Source organism: Branchiostoma lanceolatum, chromosome 13 (genome assembly GCF_035083965.1).
Source record: "Branchiostoma lanceolatum isolate klBraLanc5 chromosome 13, klBraLanc5.hap2, whole genome shotgun sequence".
NCBI lineage: Eukaryota > Metazoa > Chordata > Leptocardii > Amphioxiformes > Branchiostomatidae > Branchiostoma > Branchiostoma lanceolatum.
This window is the reverse complement of record NC_089734.1, coordinates 349,327-370,340: the sequence shown is the minus strand read 5'-3', so window position 1 is coordinate 370,340 and position 21,014 is coordinate 349,327. Positions and strand designations below refer to the sequence as shown.

At 41.6% G+C, this 21,014-nt stretch overlaps 1 protein-coding gene across 2 annotated transcripts in view; it reads left to right on the top strand.

Moving 5' to 3' along the window:
• The window catches only part of LOC136447185 (transformation/transcription domain-associated protein-like), a 261,663-nt gene that overhangs the window by 128,494 nt on the left and 112,155 nt on the right, over window positions 1–21,014 (top strand). For both annotated transcript variants that reach the window (XM_066445885.1, XM_066445884.1), the window contains exon 17: window positions 14,364–14,512. In XM_066445885.1, the coding sequence (XP_066301982.1) occupies window positions 14,364–14,512 (149 nt within the window). The remainder of the gene's footprint in view (window positions 1–14,363; window positions 14,513–21,014) is intronic.

Below are 21,014 nucleotides of genomic sequence, written 5' to 3'. Positions count from 1 at the left end.
TGTTGTTAGGTAGGAATATACCTGTACATGTGGCATGTAGTACTGGGCAGTCAGTCCAACCCTTATGGATGCTTAATTCCGGACGTTTCGAGTGACATCCATCACTCTTCTTCATCGTCACTAAAATGAACTGGCAAAACAAATACAATGCTAGTACTTTTGCATCTGTTGTAGGAATGTACTTGAACATGTGGCATGCAGCACTCTGCCGTTAGTCCAACCCTAATTGTTTATAACAAGATGGGTAGGATGAATGCATGATTCATTCTTCCAGACCACAAATTGTGACAGAAGATCCCAAATTGGATTACAGAGAATATTTGACACACGTTTGATGAGTTTCAGTTCTGACCTGAGTGGAGGGCGGATAACATATCATCCCCTGCTGGCGGATAAATCCATTTAAAACAATTACGCTGCAATAAGGCATGGAAATATTAATGAGTATGATCTGCAGTGTTTTGGATGGGAGAGTGAGAGATGGGGGTGGGCACTGATGCGATGGAAGTCTGGTCTGGTCAGGATTCTGTTTCAGGATTCTGTTGGATTGAGGCGATAAATAATTAGCAAAAACCCTTCCCACACCTATCAGTGTATATGACAGTGCTCATCTCTGTTTTTGTAGCCCTTGGGCCACACAGACCACTTCAGTATGGAGCTGGCCCACTGGTAGTGGAGTGAGTTCAAGCCTGATACTTTTGTACTCTTTTTCATAGTGTTAAGTGCTGAGCAAGAAAAGCAGTATGGACCACTTTCGAAAGTCATTGATAGGGCGGCAATAATTATGTAGTTAGCAAACAAAAGAAAATGGGAATGTGCCTCGTGCAATTATCAAGGAGCAGAATCTATCATTGATGGATGGAATGAATTTGCAATAAGTGCACAACAGAACGTCCAATTTGAAGGGTACAGTAATTGTGCAGTCAGCTATAGTGCAAAATAAAAGTGCACATGTGCAAGTGTTGCAGTGTTTTAGATTGGCAGTTGTGCAAAACAGTATGTGCAGTTGTGGCATGAAGTGCAGAACAGGAAGTGCAAGTCTAAGGGGAACCACAATACCTATTGCACTGTTTATACTTGTTTGTAACGTTATCTTTGTATAACAATTAATGTTCCATTTTCCGATGGTACGTTGAAAGGACCCCTGACCTCCTCCCTTGAACTCTTGAAAAACGGCCTCGGCCGAAGAGTGTATGTTGTGCATACTGTCAAGGTTAAATAAAGGTTGAAAAAAAAAATATATATATATATAGTTAGGTACCATGCACAACAATAGTGCAGACTTGCAATATTACAGATCTGCTGTTGTGCAAAACAGTACAAGCGCAAAATAAAAGTGCACAAGTTTTGCAGTATTCTAGATTGGCAGTTGTGCTTAGAGTGAGTGCAGTTGTGGGACTGCATTTGCACTAAGGAAACAACAGGAAGCACCAATATAAAGGGCACCACAGTATCTGTTGCACTGTTTAGTTATAATGCACAACAACAGTGCAGATTTGCAATATTTCAGATCTGCAGTTGTGCAAAACAGTTACAGCAGTTGTGGCAGTGAATTTGCAGTAAGTGCACAGCAGGCAGTGCAGATGCGTACATAGAGTAAATGAAACTATAGGGGGACGTAGTGCATTCAGGAACAGGATGCTTCTTAAAGGCAGATTCAATTAACTTCCCTCTCCCTCTGAGACCAGCTCCAGCCAACTGGCTGCCGTCCAAGGCTGTACAGCCAGGCGTAGTCTGTTTTACATTGAGTACAGTGTTCGATGACTAGTTTATTTGCAACATGTGCACACAGATATATACCATTGCAGCCTTGCCTGACTGAATTAGGGTATGAATAACAGAGCATTTCTTAAAATTAATTCAATAGCTAGTTAACTCTACAATTCATTCTAAAACTGTACACTTCATTCAATAACTACAATCCATTCAATAATTGTACACTAAAGGTAAGGTACTTTTCTTTCAGAAGTGAAGATCCCCTTTGATTCTGTTCCTTCTTATCTGTTTACTTCAGAAGAAGCAAATGTCGCTGAACTTCAAACACAGCCCCTAACAGCTTTGACTCAGAAGTAAAGCTACGAATACCCTGATAATCCCAGCTGACTGGCTGTCTGCCATAGATGTGCTGTTGGGTGTAGCTGGTTCTGCATGCTATACATGTACAATGTAGCAGTATTGTTGTACCTATCACACCTATCTGTGTATGTGTAGCCCTTCAGCGTTGCACACCAGCTTCAAAGGCGCACACGGTAGCTGGTTACGATACACTGAATGGCCTGTCACACCCAGTCTTTGCATGTCTATCTGCAAGCCTTGTCTAATGCTATCTAGTGAGGATGGTCCTACTTGGTGGCAACCATCGGAAAGGAAGGCCACTTGTTCAGGCCACACCAATGTAATTTCTTGGTTAACAGATTTTTATTTTCCCAAAAAAAAGAAAATTTAGAAAAAAAAATCCAGCCTTCTGTTTTCATGATTTTTTTTTCCTAAAATGTATTTTTTTTTTTTGGAAAATAAAGATCTGTTAACCAAGAACTTAAATTGGTGTGGCCTCAGATACAATTACTTACATGTAAGAAACTGCTGCTGCCTCTTCTTCTGATATGAGATCTTAAGAAACAAAGTTTAACATGCTTCCACCTATACAGCTTTGGCTGAGAAATGATTCCCCCCCAACAAGCCACACAGTTTAAAATCCAAACACACAGCCTCCTCCCTTACAGACGTGAAATGACTCCCCCCTGCGGTGCCACATCCCCTCATTAGAGGAAATGAATCTCCCGTGTGATTTTATTCATCACGAACTTGACCTTCAGCGTGATTGTCTGCCGGAAAAGACACCTTGGGATTATCCGCGCCTGTAATTCATGGGGAAAATAAATGGGTTTTTATTACTGGGAAGTCTGAGTCTAGTGTTGGGCAACCGCTCTTCTTAATCACAACGTCGGGGTTGAACCTTAGCCAGCCCACAGGAGTTCTCATGTCAGTAGTGTTCCGAAACATGAAAAAGAAACAAATTGGAAAAAATATGAAGAACCCATTGAAAGATTTTGTTGTTGTTGTTGGTCCAATGTTTAAGGAGAGCCACACAGGAGTTCTGATGTAGTGATCGGCAACATAAAAAGAAACAAATTAGAAAAAATTGATGGAGTGTTATGTTTTGTTGGGCTAATGTTCAAAGTGAACTACACTTTGAGCATGTCAAAGAACCCACCAAATTGATGAGACGACCCTGTCCTTGGTGCTGAACATAGTTTTGTTATTGTACCATTGCCTTCCGTCAATGCCATAGCCGGTATAACCGCCCTTCAGCGTAACACTCCAGCTTCTGTATCTGTTTAGCCAGTATAACTGCCCTTCTGTGTAACACACCAGCTTCTGTATATGTTTAGCCGGTATAACTGCCCTTTCAGCGTAACACACCAGCTTCTGTATCTGTATAGCCGGTATAACCGCCCTTCATCATAACACACCAGCTTCTGTATCTGTATAGCCGGTATAACTGCCCTTCGGCGTAACACATCAGTTTCTGTATCTGTATAGCCGGTATAACTGCCCTTCGGTGTAACACACCAGCTTCTGTATCTGTATAGCCGGTATAACTGCCCTTCGGCGTAACACATCAGTTTCTGTATCTGTATAGCCGGTATAACTGCCCTTCGGTGTAACACATCAGCTTCTGTATCTGTATAGCCGGTATAACTGCCCTTCATCATAACACACCAGCTTCTGTATCTGTATAGCCGGTATAACCACTCTTGGACATAACACACCAGCTTCTGTATCTGTATAGCCGGTATAACCACCCTTCGGCGTAACACATCAGTTTCTGTATCTGTATAGCCAGTTTAACTACCCTTCTGTGTAACACACCAGCTTTTGTCACACTGTGGTACAAGCAGTAGTATATCACGACTTCAGTGTTGAGAGCACGATTCTGCGTTTTACACGAAAACGTGAGCCTGTAAAACCGGCAGCCTTGTCTGAACATGCCATCGTTATCCGCAGGAACTTGGTCACAGGAACTTGAGTTTATGGACGACATCCTCACTAAACTCTGAATCAAGATGTTGACAACAACAGACACGGCACGCTTTACGATGATACGCTTTACGACGTGCTCGTTTCCGGCTGGTTTATGCCTGGTGTAACATATGCTCCCATTCTGCGGGAGTTTTATGAGAAGCCGTTCAAAGCCTTCAATCTGCAGCGGAAGTCTGTTACAGGCTCAGCCCATTGTGCAAGAGCCGAGTCTTATTCAAAGAACTTGCAAAGAAATCCTCCAAACTGTTATATGATATACAGACGGTACATTGACACCCATCTCTTTATGAATGACGGTGTCAAACCTATGTTTTACCCTTATTTGTCAGTCTTACCTAAAGTCCAGTTTTCAAGAGTCCTTTCTTATATATTGGTAACAGAGAACGTACAAAAAGAATCTCAAACCTGTTATATGATATACATGCAGACGGTTCATTGACACCCATGTCTTTATGAATGACGGTGTCAAACCTAAGTTTTACCCTTCTTTGTTACTCAGTTTTACCTTAAGTCCAGTTTTCAAGAGTCCTTTCAAATATTCATTGATAACAGAGAACGTACAAAAATAATCTCAAACCTGTTATATGATATACAGGTTCATTGACACCTACCTCTTTATGAATGACGGTGTCAAATCTAAGTTTTACCGTTATCTATTACCCAGTGTTTCCCTAAGTCCAGTCCCGGCCCCCGCCTGTGTTTTGCAGCACTCCTCCATCTTCCTGTCGAGGCGTTATGGAGGTTCTGTGTACGGTAATCCTTCTCTCTCCCCAACCTTTCACAGCAGATTCCTGTCTCGGCGTTATGGAGGTTCTGTGTACAGTAATCCTTCTCTCTCCCCCAACCTTTCACAGCAGATTCCTGTCTCGGCGTTATGGAGGTTCTGTGTACAGTAATCCTTCTCTCTCCCCCAACCTTTCACAGCAGATTCCTGTCTCGGCGTTATGGAGGTTCTGTGTACAGTAATCCTTCTCTCTCCCCAACCTTTCACAGCAGATTCCACATCTGCAGCCGGATCAACCTGTCAAAAAGCCTGACAGAAAAGGTCTCTCCCTTTTAGCAGCCTCGATTGAACAGGAGCGAGGAAACTTTAGTCGGGCTCCGTTGGGGATAGCTTGGTTAGGGCTTTGATGTGAGGATTTCTTGTGAGAAAGGAGGCAGATAGCAAGTTGTCATCTCGGCTCGGAAAGTTCCAGGCCGTTTAGAGCAGGGCTTGTTGTCAAGGACACCGATTCACAGATTTTCTCGCCTTTTTAAAAGCACAAATAGAATTGCCGAGCTGCCAGAGAAAGGGTTTTGACATGTCATCGGTCAAATCCGCAGTTTCTTAAGGGTACTTTAGCTTCAGTTTGACCCAGGATGCCGGGCTTGTTCACAGTACTTACCACAGCACAATAGTCCCCTGTGAGAAACCCACTGATAGATAGACAGATTTTCTCGCCTGTTAAAAGAGCATTGCCAAGGCTGTCCTGGAAAGAGTTTTTGGCAGACAGTCCGTCAAGTCTGCCTGCTTCTTTTCAAGTCTTTTATTGCTTCTGGCTGTTTGTAATCTTAGAGTTCCACCCGAGGCGTAGACTCCGTCACAAGTGCCTTTCTAAGGAGCTCTGCCCGACCGCGTCTTGAGCGATGACGTCATCTTGGGAGTGATTTAAGGTGTAGTACGTCCCGTCTGGAGACGCCTCAGGTTTATGACTTGGAGGTTTCTAATATCGGTTATAAGGGCAGTGTCGGGTGAACGAAGCAGATGGAACAGTTTGTAATATCTGCTGCACTTACAGCATACCGGCTTTTACCACCTCAATATTTCACTGACTGTGCTGTATGTTTTGTTACGCAGTAGTGTCCGAGTCTGTATACTGACAGGGGGGGATACCGGTTTGGCTTAATAAGGTCCAAGTCCAAGTTTAGGTCCAGAGATTTAGGTTCAGGTCCAGACCTGAACCTGGACCTGATCCTGTCCAGTTGATGTTTTGTTTTATTAGACCAATATTAAGCATAGACAATTAATACTGACACGCACGACTATAAAAGTTTCTTGGTGAGAAGACTATTAAAATAAACCAGTGTTTGATATTTGAATGTTACACTTATTTCAAATGCCTTTTCTGTCAGAGGGGAGACTCAAAACACTTTTTATTCAACAAAACAAAACAAAACAGAAACATATATTTGTACTTTGTTCAGGTTTTTTTTTGGACTCAGGTTTTAGGCTTTCAGGTTTTTCAGACTTGGTTCTTGGATGTTATAAAGGTCCGAATCAGGTCCAGAGAACCGGTATCCACCCCTACTGACAGTAGTAATTTAGTTTAGCTCTGATATGGGTTACTGGTTTGGAATCATACAGCCATAAACATTTTACTGACATTGAATGATTTTATTTATGATTTAGCTGCTCTTATTGTACTGTAACAGCTACTGTTTCTGATAGCATGTTTAAAACCTACATCTGAACAGAAATGTTTGTTTGTTTGTTTGTTTGTTTGTTTGTTTTATTTGTGGCATGATAACAGCTGTTAACGTTTACTGCCATCCCCTCAAGCTCCGACGCCTTTAGTTATGATTTAGCTGCATTTACTCTTATTGAACAGTTACTGTCCCTTACACTGAAATTTAAAACCGATATCTAAAATGTAAAGAGCCCTACATTTTATTTGTAATGGATTACTGATACAAGTTGGTTATTATTAACCTTCTCCTAGCTGCCTTACGGGTACCTTAGCAGACAGGGGGTTAATGTATAATGTGAAATAAAGGCTGATTTTAGCCCTTGTTGCTTATTGGTTTCCAATCCCGCTTGTCTCTGGTGACATTCAAAATGGCCGCCTGTTGTGACCTCTGTTCAAGGTCAAGGTGTGATCTATCACGACTGCAGTCAAACCAAATCCTTCTCAAATGAAATGAAAGAATTATTAGATCAAACTCATTCTTTATTGATTCTCAGGCTTATTTTTTCTCAGAATTGATAATCCCGACGACCTCTGACCTTACTCGATGCCAGCCTCTGCTGTTCTTCCATGACCGAACTTGAACTTGAAGGTCGTGGTAAGATTTGAGCTTTAACCGAGTTATTTAGCTCACTCATTATAACTGCCACAAACGATCCTCCTCCGCTGCGCTTGTTTGTATGTACGCCAACGTTCCGTCGTCAATCGTTACCCGGAACTCGTAATAAACGTTCATCGCAATCATCATCGCCCTGCGCCGTATATCGCGCGCTAATTGTTACCTTCGGCGGAATATCAAGCGGCGCGCTGATGGAATTTATAATTGTTTTCTTGTGTTGTGTACCACTTAGCGGCACTCATGTACTGATGATTTGGTTTTGATTTAAAACTCTGCCCGAGGCTACAGTAAAGTGTTTCATCTACATCTACATAGGGGTTGCCTCCAAATAACCCCTTCAGGGGCAAAGTAGGGGGGGAGTTGAGGTCCCGGGCTAAGGCGGGCAGGCCTCCAGCCTGGCACGGAAAGACTCAACGGTGGGAGCCGTCGCAACCGTGCCAGGCAGGGTGTTCCACTGTGGGATGGTACGGGGAAAGAAAGTTTGTTTCCTTTCCCGCTGCACTTCCAGTGGAGAAGCTGGGAGAAGAACTGCACTCCTTGTTTTGTGCATATCAAAGACACAAATTGAATTCGTTGGTTCACGGAATTCTACAAAATTATAATCTAGAACTTGAAATTTAAAACAATGCATCCAGTAAGATATGCGAAGGTTAGATGTGACAGGTCACTCGGTGTAACATAACTGGCTGCGTGCCTGCAAAGTTAGTGTGTTCCGCAGAAGGGTAGTTATACCAGCTATACATATACAGAAGCTGGTGTGTTATGCCAAAGGGCGCTAATTCCGGCTATACAGATGCAGATACAGAACTTAAAGTCAGCATTAAAAGTCTGGGGTAAAAGATAGTTCCTTGGCATACACATTTTCTGGGAGTAAATATAAACTGATACAAGTTTCCCTCCCAGCCCTCTTCTCTCATCTTAGAACTCAAGCCTTACTGAAGTTTTACCTGTCTCTGAACCAAGGAATTGAATTGGTTCGGCCTGAATGAAACCCTGCCCAAGGCCAGCGTGGACGGATTGTTTCCTACTCCAGTGTTTCCTGCTGCGCCTGAAATTTGTGCGTTTACGGATGGAGAACTCCGGGCGGGAATAACTGCATATCAGACTGGAACGCTGCTCCGCTCCGGGGCAAACTGCACTTTATTACACCCAGCAGGGAACGCCGATATTAATAACGGCAACTGCAGGAGAAATCTCTGTAAATTCTGCCACTTAGCAGCCAAATTGCCTCGTTTCTTTTACATTAGACACACCGAGAGTTGCGTTGTCTAACGATGACGCAGATTCCTCTCACTTAGAGCGTTATTTATCTCCCGCAGTAACCTTGTTTTATACCTTTATAAACTTGTTTTCAAACAAGGACTTACAATTTCATGATGGCGTCTATTCTTTGTAGAAGCTGATAGAAATACCCTTTCCTCCGCCTCAATATTTCTGTGTTTGTTTCTTCCTAAAGATAGATTATCTAGCCTTGCACTCAGAAGTCTGAACTCAGATTTAATTTTGAATTCCTATTTTGAATTCCTCGGTGAAGGCTTTGTTATAAGATATATTTGCTAATGTGAACGTTCTTCAGTAAGCCTTCTACTAAAGTATTTAACCCAATATTTCCACAGATTAAATAGTCTTATTTGTAAATGGCTAAGTGGTGTGTATGCGCAAACCATGATCAAATCCAGTACTTGAAATTGCAAGCCTTGTCATAAGCATTTGTCCGTATGCCTTTGTTAAGTCCGACATTTCTACATAGTACATGCGAGCCTTGCTGTAAGAATATTACCCCCTGAAAGCATGTTGGTACAGTCCTGTAACTGGCTGTATGATGTGTAGGCATAAACCAATTATGTAAGTCCAATGCTTTCACACACACAAGCCTTTATGTAAGCCTTATTCTCTAAGACTGTATGAAGTCCAACATTTCATCATGCAAGCTTTGATGTAAGATTGCCCGCAGTGAGCATGATGGTGTAGCGGACTGTATGATGTGTGTGCAGAAACCATATTATGTCCAATACTTCACATGCAAGCCTCGCAAGCATTCCTCTATATGACTGTATCAAGTCCAATATTTTTTTCATACAAAGCCTTTATGCAATCATTCCTCTATTTAGCTTATATTAAGTCCAATACTTCACATGCAAGCCTCGTAAGCATTCCTCTATTTGCCTGTATCAAGTCCAATATGTTCCCGCAAAGCCTTTATGCAAACATTCCTTAATAAGCTTATATTAAGTCCAATACTTCACATGCAAGCCTCGTGAGCATTCCTCTATATGCCTGTATCAAGTCCAATATTTTCTCACAAAACTGTTACTAGTATGCAAGCTTTCCTCTATAACTTACTTATAAGCTTGTATCAAGTCAACAAAACCCGTATAAATGCAAGCACTCTTCTAAAAAAGGCTTGTGTTATTAGCCCTATACTTTAACATGCAAACCTCGAACGCAAGCATTTGCCTATAATAAGCCTTTATCAAGTCCAATATGTTCCCACAAAGCCTTTATGCAAGCATTCCTCTATGGCCTTATTTTAACTCCAATACTTTATGTTACATGCAAGCCTTGATGTAACGTTCCTATATAAGCTTGTATCATAAGTCCAATATTTTCCCATGCAAGCCTTAATGCAAGCGTTCCCCTATAAGCTTATATTAACTCCAATACTTTGACATGCAAGCCTTGATGTAACGTTCCTATATAAGCTCGTATCATAAGTCCAATATTTTCCCATGCAAGCCTTAATGCAAGCGTTCCCCTATAAGCTTATATTAACTCCAATACTTTGACATGCAAGCCTTGATGTAACGTTCCTATATAAGCTTGTATCATAAGCCCAATATTTCTCCACGCAAACCTTCACACGCAAACCTTGATGTTGGAATGCCCCAGTAAGCTCGCATTAAGTCCAATATTTCAGCAGGAGCACAAATTCAGCACTAACCGACGCCAACATCGCGGGGTTGGCTTCAAAGGAATCAGGGCTGAATAATGTAAAAATGTCGGGTATTTTTAGCCTCTGTCGTTCCTTGGTTCCCAGCTAAAAGGCTGGAAGGTTTCTGCTGGTTTAGATGTTATAAATGATAGAATACAGAACTGATTTGGGCTGATAAGTTGGGAGTGACTGGAATTTTGAAATATTCATTCTGTGACTTTATTACTTAGACGTCTCATGCCCAATTTTAGCAGGCCTGGGTGCTGTGAGTAATCGCGTGAGTGCACGAGCTCAGTTTTGTGCAGTCAGAACTACTATTTTTAGTTTGTGAAAAATTGATTTTGGGAAGATGAAGCATCTTCGTCCTTGTGGTGAACCCAAAATTGATTTATATACTTAAAAATAGCAGCAGAGAAACCATGAATACAGACAGATAAGCATCTCCACACACATGACTGATAAACTTGAAGGTTCAAGAAAGAATCTTTTAAATTTTCTGTCTTCACACCGTATGATGAATGTAAAGCAGAGAGTTGAAAGATGTGGATCAGTATCCTTTATTAGTCTGCTTAATGGTGACCAAAAACAGTGTTTGGTAGAAATTTCAGTCAAGCCAACAAAGAAACAGCAGCACTTTAAAATTAAGTTTGACATAAATTTCCCATTTTAGTAGCTCATCAGCAAAACTGAAATTTCTTAAACCATATAACTGAAAGTTTGGCAGAATTCTCAACAAATTCTTGAGAAAATGTTAAATTATACATGTATGTAAACAAAGATCCCATCTGTACACCCAGATTTTATTGGGTCTCCTGATTGGTCTTCTTGGGCAGTTTTGACTGTATAAAAATCATATAACTTTGCCTTTGGCATACTTCGTTCAGAAATTCCTATCCTGTATATAAAGAGCAAAACAGACTGAGACTTTGTCATGTTTGTTAATAAATTCCTGTCCTGTCCTCCAGTCTCCGTTTGAGTAGTTTGTGCCTCGATGAATCTTCGTCGCTGCATCACGAGCAGGTATTTTACTGAAAATGAGGCTGTGAGGTTCCCGTTATTGAGGGGATGCTGGAATTCCTCCAGAAAGCACGGCTGAACGTTCAGTAATAACAGTAATCGTCGCTGGCCCCGGGCGCCTCGATTGGGGGGGCACGTTCCTAACGGGACGCATGGACGTGCATTTAGAGCGCAATTAGCCCGGATGCTTAAGGAAAACGCTTCTCTTGAGCAACGACCAAGATTGACCTAGACAGTTAGATTAACGAGTGTTGAATCGGAAACGTTATTATTAAGTTTTATGTTGAAACAAATTCTTTCTACAGAAAGTTTTACTAAGACTATGATGTGGGGACTTATAAAGCAATTTCCAAACACTTAACCTGGACACTTAAAGGAAAGCGCTTTTCTTGAGTAACGACCAAGATTGACCGAGACAGTTAGATTAACGACTGTTGAATCGGGAAGCTTATAATTAGGTTTTATGTCAGAACGTATTCTTGAGACAGAAGTTTTACAATGACTACGTATTATATTGAGCTTCATGTGCTGTGAAGCAATTTTCAAACACTATGTATGGTCGTGCATTCAGAATGCAATTATCCAGGACATTTCAGGGGAACACTTTTCTTGAATAACGACCAAGATTGACTGAGACAGTTTAACTAAGGATTGTTGAATCAGGAGCCTTGTAATTAGGTTTTATTTCAGAACGTATTCTTTCTACAGAAAGTTTTGCAATGACTATGATGTGGGGTTTTATGTGTTATAAAGCGATTTCCAAACACTCTGTATGGACGTGCATTTAGAATACAATTAACTCAGACACTTAGTATAATGATAAGGAAAGCACTTTTCTTGAGGAATGACGAAGATTGACCTGCACAATTTAATCAAGGAACATTAAATCGGAAAGGTTATGATTGAATTAATTCTTGCAACTGAATAACCAATTTTTGGGAGCACTTTTAAAGCACTTTTGCTGGTTGAAGACTATTTAACTTTAGCACTTCAAAATGGAAAACACGTTTCGTGAATAACACCCATGATTGACCCAGACAGTTAGATTGAACTTGGAGGGTAGCTATAATTAGATATCATATTAGAACTGATTCTTGAAACTGAATGTTTTGTAATAGCCATGATGTAGAGGGTCTATTTTAAGAAGCACGTTCTAAAACTATTCATAGTCATGCAGTTAGAACACAATTAACCCGTACGCTTAAGGAAAACAATTTCCCTCAGTAACGACCTTGGTTGACCTTGGCTTGCATCACTCGAGTCCCCCCCAACTTCATCATGATTTTCTGGATCCGTAAGTTTGATTAATTGCCTCCCTGGCTGCTACGCTGAGCTACATTTGGCAGAACTTTCCTTACCGTACAGTTTCATGTTTGTTATGCTGCTGTGGTCGCCGCTAATGTTGCAGCAGTGCAGTCAGGAATAGGGGCTAGTCCGGGTGAATATTGTACGAACTTGCGTCTACTCTCGGGAGTGTGGCTGTTCTCCGAGCAATTCTGCAGAAGGAATTTTCCGGAAATTGTCCTTGTCCTGGTGTCAGAAGAGGTCAGGTTCAAGTAAAAGATGGACGGATGACTGAAGATACGTTGATATGACAATCTTAGCGGTGAAATCTTTCTCAAGCTCCAATTTGAAGTTGAATCGCTAAGGAGGGACGAATCACTTTCTGCTGGATTGGAAAGGTCTAGGGACTTTGGGATCAGTGTCAAGTCTGACAGGAGATTGGATTGGTCATTGATCATCTCTCTGTGTGGGGAGGGGGGCTAATTTGACCTTGGAGTCATGTTTGGGGCACTGCATTGCAACTTCAGATGACTGCCAAGTCTGTCAGGGAGGTTGGGTTTGATGATGAGAATATCTCACTTCTACCAATCAGGACAAAGCGTTCTTTGAGTCCTTGCCCCCTCTGTTTGGGGGGAGGGGGGCAAGTTTGACCTTGGATTTATGTATGTGACATCCAGAAATAGTCATAGTACCTCAGGTTGAGACAGTATTTTCAGATCATCTCTGCACCAATCAGCTGTCAGGATGAGGTGTTCTCCCTGCAGCACTTTATTGCCCTTGTCTATCACCATCGGGAGGGGGCAATTTTGACCTTGAATCTTTTTGTACTGTCTTCAATCAATACTTAGACAATACAAGTAGCTCAGATGAGTCACAAATCCATCGACCAATCAGCTGTCAGCATTTAAGCCATCCTCGGTGTGACCCTTTGCCCTTGTCCATCAGTGTGTTCCGGGGTGGGAGGGGGGTGCGTTTGACCTTGAGTTTGTGCCGTCCATGAGAATCTATTGATTTTCCCCTGTCTGCCTCTCCGCACGCTGATGAGCAGGACCCGACTACGGGTTGTCACGGAGACTGCAAATTTGGGAAATGAACTTCCACTTTCTAAGCAGGCGTGACATATTCCGAGGAAGGTTGCATTCATGTCATAATGTGATGAATATGGATGCCATAGTTTCGGATCAAAAGTTTGACTTTGAAACTTTTCTGAATTTTGAGAGTAGTTTCTGTATAGCTCAAAGTTTCTGTTTTCTGTCAGGAAAATCTTAGGAAATTCATTTCATTTTTTGGAAGTAATACTTTTCTAGTTTTGAAGTTAAGATCAAGTTAAGTGGGTACTTGAGTTCAGTTGGTGCTAGATAGAAGTCAGTAGAAGGAGAGGGATGGGCTCTGCTTTCCAATGCTGTACTCTAGGCACAGTAGATAACAACCTACTGCCTTTACGGCCTCAAAGAGGCTATGGGACTACCTTTACCTTTTCTGCACAGGTGTCATTGAAATCAGCCAATAATGGAAGGGCTGATAAAGCTATGAAGATTATGACACAATGTCTGAAAAGACGCTGCTGTCTTTATTCTTAGAGACTAGTAGAGCCAGGGTGCTGTGGTGACAATTATGGAAGGAAAATCTCAATAAGTCTACTGAACTTTTGTGACTGAATTTTCTTCCAGATAGATAATATTACATACAATCCTGTTCTTTGCACAAGGCAGTCTCGAAAATCAGCATGTTGGTATTGCTGAGGATTATGAAGTAAGACAGATGAAATGATGTAGAATACTGGAGATTCTTTTTACACAACCAGTGAGAAAATCTCACCTTCTCCGGCTACTTACAGTGGCGAGAAGCAGAACTCCAGTCAGAAGCTCTGTCAGACACTGAAATTTCAGCAGGGGAGATTTACTGGTTATGTAAAAAGAATCTCCAATATCCTATGTTCTGCCAACCTGATGAAATTATTTTCAGAAATGATACAGATTCTAACAAAAATTCTAACCGTGCGTCCCTTTCTTTACTCCCACAGACTCGTCGAACCAGGGGGCAGGAGGAAGCGGTACTGATGCTGGGCAGATCCGCGCGACGGCGCCGATGTGGCGATGCAGCCGCATTATGCATATGCAGCGCGACCTGCACCCAACACTGCTGTCCTCGCTCGAGGGCATCGTCGACCAGGTACGCGTTTGTTTGTTTGTTTGTGCATACATGGCGCGACATGCTCTACCACTGCTGTCTTTGCCAAACGACAGTTACTGAAGCAACTGGATAAAAGTTGCAAACGGTCAGACATTTGGGAAAGCATCTGCTGTCTTTCGTCAGTGACTAAAGCGACTGCTGTCTTCACTTCAGGATATTTTAGACCAGATATTGGCTTATTTTTGTTGTCTTTTCAACAGTAGAAAGACAGATTGTATACACTAGTGATGCTCTTCCTACCAAGGAGGAGGTGTCGAGTCAGCTGCTTCCTCACAAAGTGGCTGATGTTTTCCTGTCAGTGTCAGCACACAACTGGATTTTGCAGATATCTCTCCTGGGTTCACCTACATCTGATTTACTACCTTTTAGGCAGAGTGAAGCCTGTCAAGTTATTTTTATACTATCTAGGCTTTTTTGTGCATGCTCTGTTCAGCAGAGTCAGTTGGGTGGATGCACTAGCTGCTAAGATGCGATTGTAAAGGATTAGATACTGGGATAGCCAGACCGTCTTGGAGGCGCCAGGAGTTCTAAAGGGTTATTTTAGATGCAGCTGAGATAGCACAGGTCTCTGTTTGGATATCGGTGCAGCATTCTTTCGGCTGCTAAAGACAGGATAGTGCAGTGTTATATTAGACAGTCTTGGTGCCTGGAACTGTAGGATACAACCAGCATTAGAGCATACAACTCTAGATAGATGATACAAGTACAGAACTGGGATGGCAGAAATCCTGGGTTATCTTTAGATGTAGCTAAGATTACAGAAATCCTGGTTCATGTTCGGATGTCAGTGAAGCGTTCCTTCAGCAGCAAAAGACAGGATAAGGCCACACCAATTTAATTTCTTGGTTAACAGATTTTTATTTAAAAAAAAAAAAAATTCAGAAAAAAAAAAGATCATGAAAACAGAGGGCTGGCCCAGTTTTCATGATTTTTTTTTCTAAAAATTTTTTTGGGGAAAATAAAAATCTGTTAACCAAGAAATTAAATTGGTGTGGCCTAATGCAGTGTTTTATTAGAAAGTCTGGAATTGTGGGATACAACCAGGATTAGAGCATACAACTCTAGATAGCTGAGATAACTACAGAACTGAGATGGCAGAAATCCTGGTTGGGAGGTCGGCAAGTCAGGGCTTCACCTCGAGGCGTCGACCTTTGCTGTGTTATCGACCTCCCCCCAGAGGTCGCGCCTCAGAAAGCAATAAAGGAACAGGAAGTCGGTAACGTTCTTATGTAGGCAGCAATTCAGCATCTTACCGGGCGGCCTGAAGGCAGTAACCGGTTTGGTTTCTTGCCTCCCTGTAGTTAATGATATAAGAAAATAAATCTTCATATTTGTGTACTCTTATTCTTATTGATTTTATGATGTGGTTTAGTTTCTTTAGTGAGGAGTTGTCTCCTTTGCTGTCTGGCTTTGTTTGCTCGAAGGTCTTGTTTTGAAATTGGGAATTGATTGGTAAAAGATAAATTGATTGGTACAAGATTGATTGGTATCTGGAGGGTTGATTGACTTGTAGATTTATTGATTAGTAGAAAATTAAAGGATTGGTACAGGATTATTTGATTTGTAGAGGATTGATTTATTGGTTTGTTTGTTCATTTGTTTGTTGCTTAAAAAGATTTTTGCAAGAAAGATGTATGCATTATTTGTAACTCCATGAAGTAGTAGAGAAAAAATTAGATTCAGCCTAGACTACATTTTGCTTTAGAATATTGACGTACATTTTTAGCTCTGAGTTGTGAACTCTGCGGAGGCCCTACTCTCCCTTGAGAACAGCGGACCCGAGTGAGCGATAGTCTTGGACTGAGATGAATGGTTGTTTACATGAAAGGCAAGCTGCAGGATTTGTTAGAAGCCGGTAACTTGACCCTGAGTAACCCCGGTAAAATGCCAGGATGGGAAAGGTTGACTGGAGCGTGTCGTGACCAGCGTGAGGATGGGGGTTGTCATGGCGATACTCCGTGATGGATAAGGGCTCCCACGAGTCTAAATGCCATCATGCCTTCCAAACAGTACAGAGTACAGGGCAGTGCCTGTCCCTGGTGCTGAACATTTTGCTGTTAGTAGTGAAGTAGTGTCTTCTGCTGAAAGGATGTAAAGTAGCTCTTCTGTGACGCATACATATCCCATCTGATCTAAATGCCGTCATGCCTTCCCAACCATACAGACCATAGGGCAGGGCCTGTCCCTGGTGCTGAACATGTTACTGTTAGTAGTGTCTTCTGCTGAAAGGATGTTAGGTAGCTCTTCTGTGATGCATACATATCCCAGCTGATCTAAATGCCATCATGCCTTCCCAACCATACAGACTACAGGGTAGCGCCTGTCCCTGGTGCTGAACATTCTACTGTTAGTAGTGTCACCTGCTGAAAGAATGTAAGGTAACTCTTTTGTGATAGATAACCATCATGCCTTCCCAATCATACATAGCACAGGGCAGTGCCTGTCCCTGGTACTGAACTATTGACTGTTAAAGATAGCCTTCTAAAATGATGTGAGGTTGTACTAGGTTATCCCTGTGATAGATTAAAGCCTGGCAAATCCAAATGCCATCACATAGATTACATAGAGGATTGGACAGTGCCTGTCCCTGGTGCTGAACATTTTACTGTTAGAAAGGTCTTCTGCTGAAAGGATGTTAGGTAGCTCTTCTGTGATGCATACATATCCCAACTGATCTAAATGCCATCATGCCTTCCCAACCATACAGACCATAGGGCAGGGCCTGTCCCTGGTGCTGAACATTCTACTGTTAGAAGATATCTTTTGCTGAGAGGGTTTAGAGTAGCTCCTCTAGAGTACAGGGCAGTTCCTGTCCCTGGTGCAGAACTATTAACTGCTGAATGTGTCCCCTAAAAGGATGTGGGGGTCGTCATAGTTCATCCAACAAACAAGAATCTAAACTCTCCTGTCAACCTTGACACAGAGCCCAGAACAGTGACATGTTTACTGCTGTAAGCAACAGAAAGCTTCCAGGGTTACCAGACCTGATCTCCTGTGATAGCCACATGGATGTAAACTTTCCTGTAGAACTGAACACACAGAACACAGAACAGTGCCTGTCCCTGGTGCTGACATGTTTACTGCTGTAAGCATCAGAAAGCATGCAGGGTTACCCTAGCCGATCTCCTGCTGCATGAATGTAAACCATCGCGTCTGCCCAACCGTTGGAGCGCGGGACATAAATCAGCCCCGTTTGGCATGTTTGATGGGTTCTGTAAACAGACCTGTGTCGCGGAAAATGTCAGCAGGGAAATGACGAGGGGTCGTGTCGCCACGACGACAGGGGTCGCGACCCCGCTGTACAGCCTAGCGTGTAGTGAGATCAGAACAATCTTGGAAAGGCGGCGGTGTTTTAAAGTTAGTGCTCCTTCAGAGCCTATCCAAAATATCATTAATGTGGTATTTTCTTCAAACCTTGTAACATTGACTTAGTAACAGATTATGAGCCTGCAGAACATTTGTCTAACAGTGTGTCACCCAATCTCAGTAAAATAACTCTTTTTATCTTCTAGATTTATAAACACATGTCCATCGCAATAGAACTCTTTTTATCTTCTAGATTGATAAACATGTGTCCCTGCCAATAGAACCCAGCTACTGCTCTATATTAGGTGCGGGTCGTGACGTTCAATAATGGAAACATCTCATTTCTACTACGGCCGCTTTTATGAGCGTTGTCTGCCTTCTCCATATAGCCCTGTTATTGAGCGTCGCTGTCGGGAGGAAGATTCGTGCTCGTTTATTGGACAGCGAATCGCGCATCTTCGGCTCGTGTCCGGCGCTACGCGGCTCATAAATAATGCACGTGAACGTCCACGAAACACGAACTTTTATCGGAGACACAAATTTGAACAAATCCTATAATACGGGTCTCATTGGTTGATTTTCAAGGTCAGTTGCCATGGGGAATATTTGCACACGGAGTGATGAATAGTTAAACACCGGCATCAATATGCTGTCGCCTGCCGGACTAATGAAATTGGGGGATAAGAGTTTGCAAAGCCTGGAAGTAAATGACTTTGAAGAAACCTCATAAAACCTGCCAGTTGCTGAGAGGAATATTTTCTCACAGAATGATAAATAGTTTAACGTGCTACATCAATAGTTTTCCATTAATGTCTTCTCTTGGACCAGTAAAATTGTTAGACAACAGTCAACAGGGCCCATAAAAGACAGAATTTCAGCACGGTTCCAAATATGGGTCTGATTTCTTGATTTTTTAAGTAACTGCAAGAAACCTCCCTCACAAAATGGTAAACACTGGATCTAAACACACCACAGCAATAGTTTTACCATAAATTATGTCTTTCCATGGACTCATAAAATTGTCAAACTCAATAACAGTCTGGAAAGCCCACATCAAATACTAATTTCAGCACGCTCTATGAAATGTTCTGATTTGTTGATTTTCAAGGGCATCTGCTGCGATGAGCGTTTGCTCACAGAATGATGAATAGTTGAACTCAGCACATCAATAGTTTTGCCATGATAATATTCGTCCCTCGGACTGATGAAATTGTTGGATAAGACGCTGCCCAGAAGAAATACTAATTTCCACCGTCTCATAAACCAGGCCTGGATCACTGCTCCTCAAGGTCAACAGTTGCATGGAATATTTCCTCTCATAAATAAAGAACACATCACAGCAATCGTTTCTCCATTTCTGCCAGCCTTTGGACAAATGAAAGTTAGATAAGAGTCCACAAAAATGTGATTTCTGCACAGCTCGTCTGGTAACATCTGTGTAATTGGTTGATTTCAAGGTCAGTTACTGCAGGTATAGAATTTGTTCACGGACTGATAAATCTTTAAAACATGACGTCAATAGTTTTCCCGTTACTTTCCACGCTGGACAGATAAAATGGTACGATAGCGGGTGGCAAAGCCCCCCAAAAAATACAATTTGAACACATTCCGACACATCTTATTGCCTTTGTCGGTTTTCGTTGCTGCAAGGAAAATTTGCTCACTGAGCGATAAATCGTTTATTATATGACACGAATAGTATGTCCATTATTGCCATCCACTGCGTTGATAAAATCTTTTATTAGCAGTTCACAAATCTCGCAGGACACTTTTTACAGGGCTTTGATTTTACTGTCTGCTGCCCTTAACTGTGAATTTTATCTGCAACATTTCAATAACAACATTGCCGACGTCTGTCTGAGGTCTGAACCAATCCTGCCATGGTGAAAAACCCTATGAAGAATCCCAAATCTTTATCTAAATCTACATTTAATTACTTATTTCTGAGACCAAACTTGCCACACAAAAATTACGAAAGCTTGTCACAAAAAGTTTGTAAAATCCTGTCGTAACTTCTTGACATGTCCTGTCAAAAACCCAGCCATTAAAACCCGGTAAAATGCTAGATTTATAACCGCCTTCCTGGGGCCCTTGGAGTAGGCTTTGTTATTACTGTAGGTAAACTCCAGGCCTCATTCTGTCAGATTTATAATATGCTGTGATCTGCACTACAATATTGCCTAATCCTGACTGAGAATGGGTGGAAGAGTTGTCAAATGTATATGTCAATCAAATTTGAAGTTATTATTAATAAAAATCTACTACGCTTCTATTTCTATGGCCAAAGCCCAAAAATATTACCAACACTGAAATCGAGACTTTGGGTGGACAAGTTGTCAAGTGTACATGTCAATTGAATCTGAAATTATCAAGAATGTATTACCAGTCCATTTCATTGTATGGCCGAGCCCTAAAATATTAAACTTTGAGTGAGACTTTGGGTGGACAGGTTGTCAAATGTATTGGTCATGCAATCAAATCATAGAAATTATTGATAAAAATGTTTTACTAATCCATAGCTTTTCCTGTATTTCTAGAGTCAAACCCCAAATATTACACTCTGACTGAGACTTTGGGTGGACAGGTTGTCAAATGTATTCGTCATGCAATCAAATCATAGAAACTATTGATAAAAATGTTTTACTAATCCATAGCTTTTCCTGTATTTCTAGAGTCAAACCCCATACATGTATATGACCAAATTTGCCACATTGGGTGGACAAGTTGTCAAATGTATTTGTCAATCAAATATCAAGTTGTCATAGATAACGTCTTGCTGGTGTTACCGTAAGCTGTGGTCAATAATTCTGTGGGATCAGCTCCAGAATATTACCCTCGCTCTGGCGGTAACTTTGCTGGGGGTGGGAAAGCTGTCATGTTTATCTGTCACTCAAATCTCTGCATCTTATTTCTAATAAGCAGATTTTATAGCTGGCTTTAGGTGGTACGGAATATTGCAGGCCCGAACACTATCAGACATCTTCAATGCGTGGCTACTTTTCTGTTATGAAGTACACGATGTAACTTTATCTTCCTTACCTGCTTTTGGTCTCTTCATGTTTTAACTATGTCAGAATGTTTCAACTTCTTATGGCTGATGTGTACAAAACAAAATGCACAGTGTTAGAAGGTATTATATTTCCAAAACATTATCAGCGTTATCTGCAATGTTTAG